Consider the following 1,966-nt stretch of genomic DNA (forward strand, 5'->3'; position numbering starts at 1 on the left):
TGTATGAGTGTTCCTATCTCTCTGCATTCATGCCAACATTTCTTGTTTTGGGACTTTTTGATAAAAGCCATTCTCACTGGAGTTAAGTGATATCTCATTGTGGTTTTGATTTGCATTTCCCTGATGAGTAGAGATGTTGAGCATTTTTTCATATGCTTTTGGCCAATAGTCTGTCTTCTTTTGAAAGATTTCTGTTCATTTCCTTTGCCCACTTTGCCCAATGAGGTTGTTTGACTTTTTTCTTGATGGTTTTCCTGAGTTCTATATAGATTCTAGTTATCAGCTGTTTATCAGATGTGTAGCATGCAAATATTTTCTTTTTTAAGTTAGGAGGATTTTTGGTAAGAAAAAATTGTGCATAGGTTTGATTCTGCCTATTACATTTTGAATGAAATTATTTAGAATTGAATTCTCAGCATTCTTTTTTAAAATTATGGATTTTAAAGTTAGCCAGTAAGTACATGGAGTGTATACAGATCTGTGTCAGGTAGACTACAGTATTAAATTCTGAGAGAACATTACTCTGAGTAAGATGTCTTTTGGTATCACTTTGTCCCATGTTTCAGGAGATAGAGTTAACCATTTTAACTAGAAAAATGGAACTGATGCTAGGGGTGATGCTTGGGATGATGCTTGGGATCTCCCATGTGATAATTGTTTTTTCCCCACTTTATATTTGTCATCAGTGTTTTTTCTTTTCTTTTCTTTTTATTTCTATGCAGGGGGGAAAAGTATATGGGAATGTGGCAAGATGACGTATGTCAAGGGAATGGTGTGGTAGTTACCCAGTTTGGATTATACTATGAAGGCAACTTTCACCTTAATAAAATGATGGTGAGCGGAATGTTTGCATGTAGTTATTATTGACTTTTTTAAACTCCTGTGTCCTTAACTTTTAAAATAATCTTTTTATTAATGTTCTACATTCTTAGTGCTATTTTCCTTGTCTTTTAAGAGTAGGTAAGGCTTTTGGGATATGACTGCACACATTTTAAGTTACTCTGCATTTTATGTATTGTGATTTTCATTTTGTTTCTTCTCACAGGGAAATGGGGTTTTGCTTTCTGAAGATGATACTATCTATGAGGGAGAATTTTCAGATGACTGGACTCTTAGTGGAAAGGTTGGAAACTAACTTCCTTCATTTTCTCTCTAATACATTTTTTTACTAATGTTTTTTGACTTTAAAAAAGTCAATTTACCTGCCATAAAATTCACCCATGAGTGCCCATTTCAATGATTTTTAGTAAATATGTAGAGTTGTTCAACAATCACCATAATACAGTTTTAGAACATTTCCATCACCTGAAACTATTCCTCCTGCCCACTCACAGTCACCTCTATGTCTACTTCGAGTCTCAGGCACCACTAATCACTCTGTAGATTTACCTGTTCTAGGCCTTTCATATAAATGGAATCATACATGTGGTCTCTTCTGTGTGGCTTCTTGCACTTAGCATAATGTTTTTGAAGTTTTTCCATATTGTGGCATGTATAGTACTTTGTTCCTTTTTGTTGCTGAATGATTATTTCAAAACAACATTTTATTTATCTATTCGCTAGTTGGTAGACATTGAGTTATTTCCAACTTTATACTGTTGTGAATAATGCTGCTGTAAACATTTGAATACAACTTGTGTAGACATATGTTTTCATTTCTGTTGGGTAGATACCTAGGAGTACAATGGCTGGGTTGTATGGTTGTATGGTATATTGACCTTTAACATATTGTTTTTCCTTTTTTGTTGTTGTTTTGTTTTTTTGAGACAGGGTCTCTCCCTCTGTCACCCAGGCTAGAGTGCAGTGGCATCATCATAGCTCACTGCAACCTCAAACTCCTGGGCTCAAGGGATCCTCCTGCCTCAGCCTTCCAGGTAGCTGGGGTTACAGGTGCGCACCACCACACCTGGCTAATTTTTCTATTGTTTTGTAGAGACAGGGGTCTCACTCTTTCTCAGGCTGGTCT

The 1,966-nt window shown here is 35.9% G+C and overlaps 1 protein-coding gene across 1 annotated transcript in view; it reads left to right on the forward strand.

The window, feature by feature from the left end:
* ALS2 (amyotrophic lateral sclerosis 2 (juvenile)) overlaps nt 1–1,966 on the forward strand; it is a 100,303-nt gene that overhangs the window by 70,788 nt on the left and 27,549 nt on the right. The window contains exons 20-21 of the mRNA XM_012655087.1: nt 723–834; nt 1,046–1,123. Coding sequence (XP_012510541.1) covers nt 723–834; nt 1,046–1,123 — 190 coding nt within the window. The remainder of the gene's footprint in view (nt 1–722; nt 835–1,045; nt 1,124–1,966) is intronic.

The sequence above is a fragment of the Propithecus coquereli genome, unplaced genomic scaffold (assembly GCF_000956105.1).
Source record: "Propithecus coquereli isolate 6110/MARCELLA unplaced genomic scaffold, Pcoq_1.0 Scaffold113, whole genome shotgun sequence".
In the NCBI taxonomy this organism is placed as follows: Eukaryota; Metazoa; Chordata; class Mammalia; order Primates; family Indriidae; genus Propithecus; species Propithecus coquereli.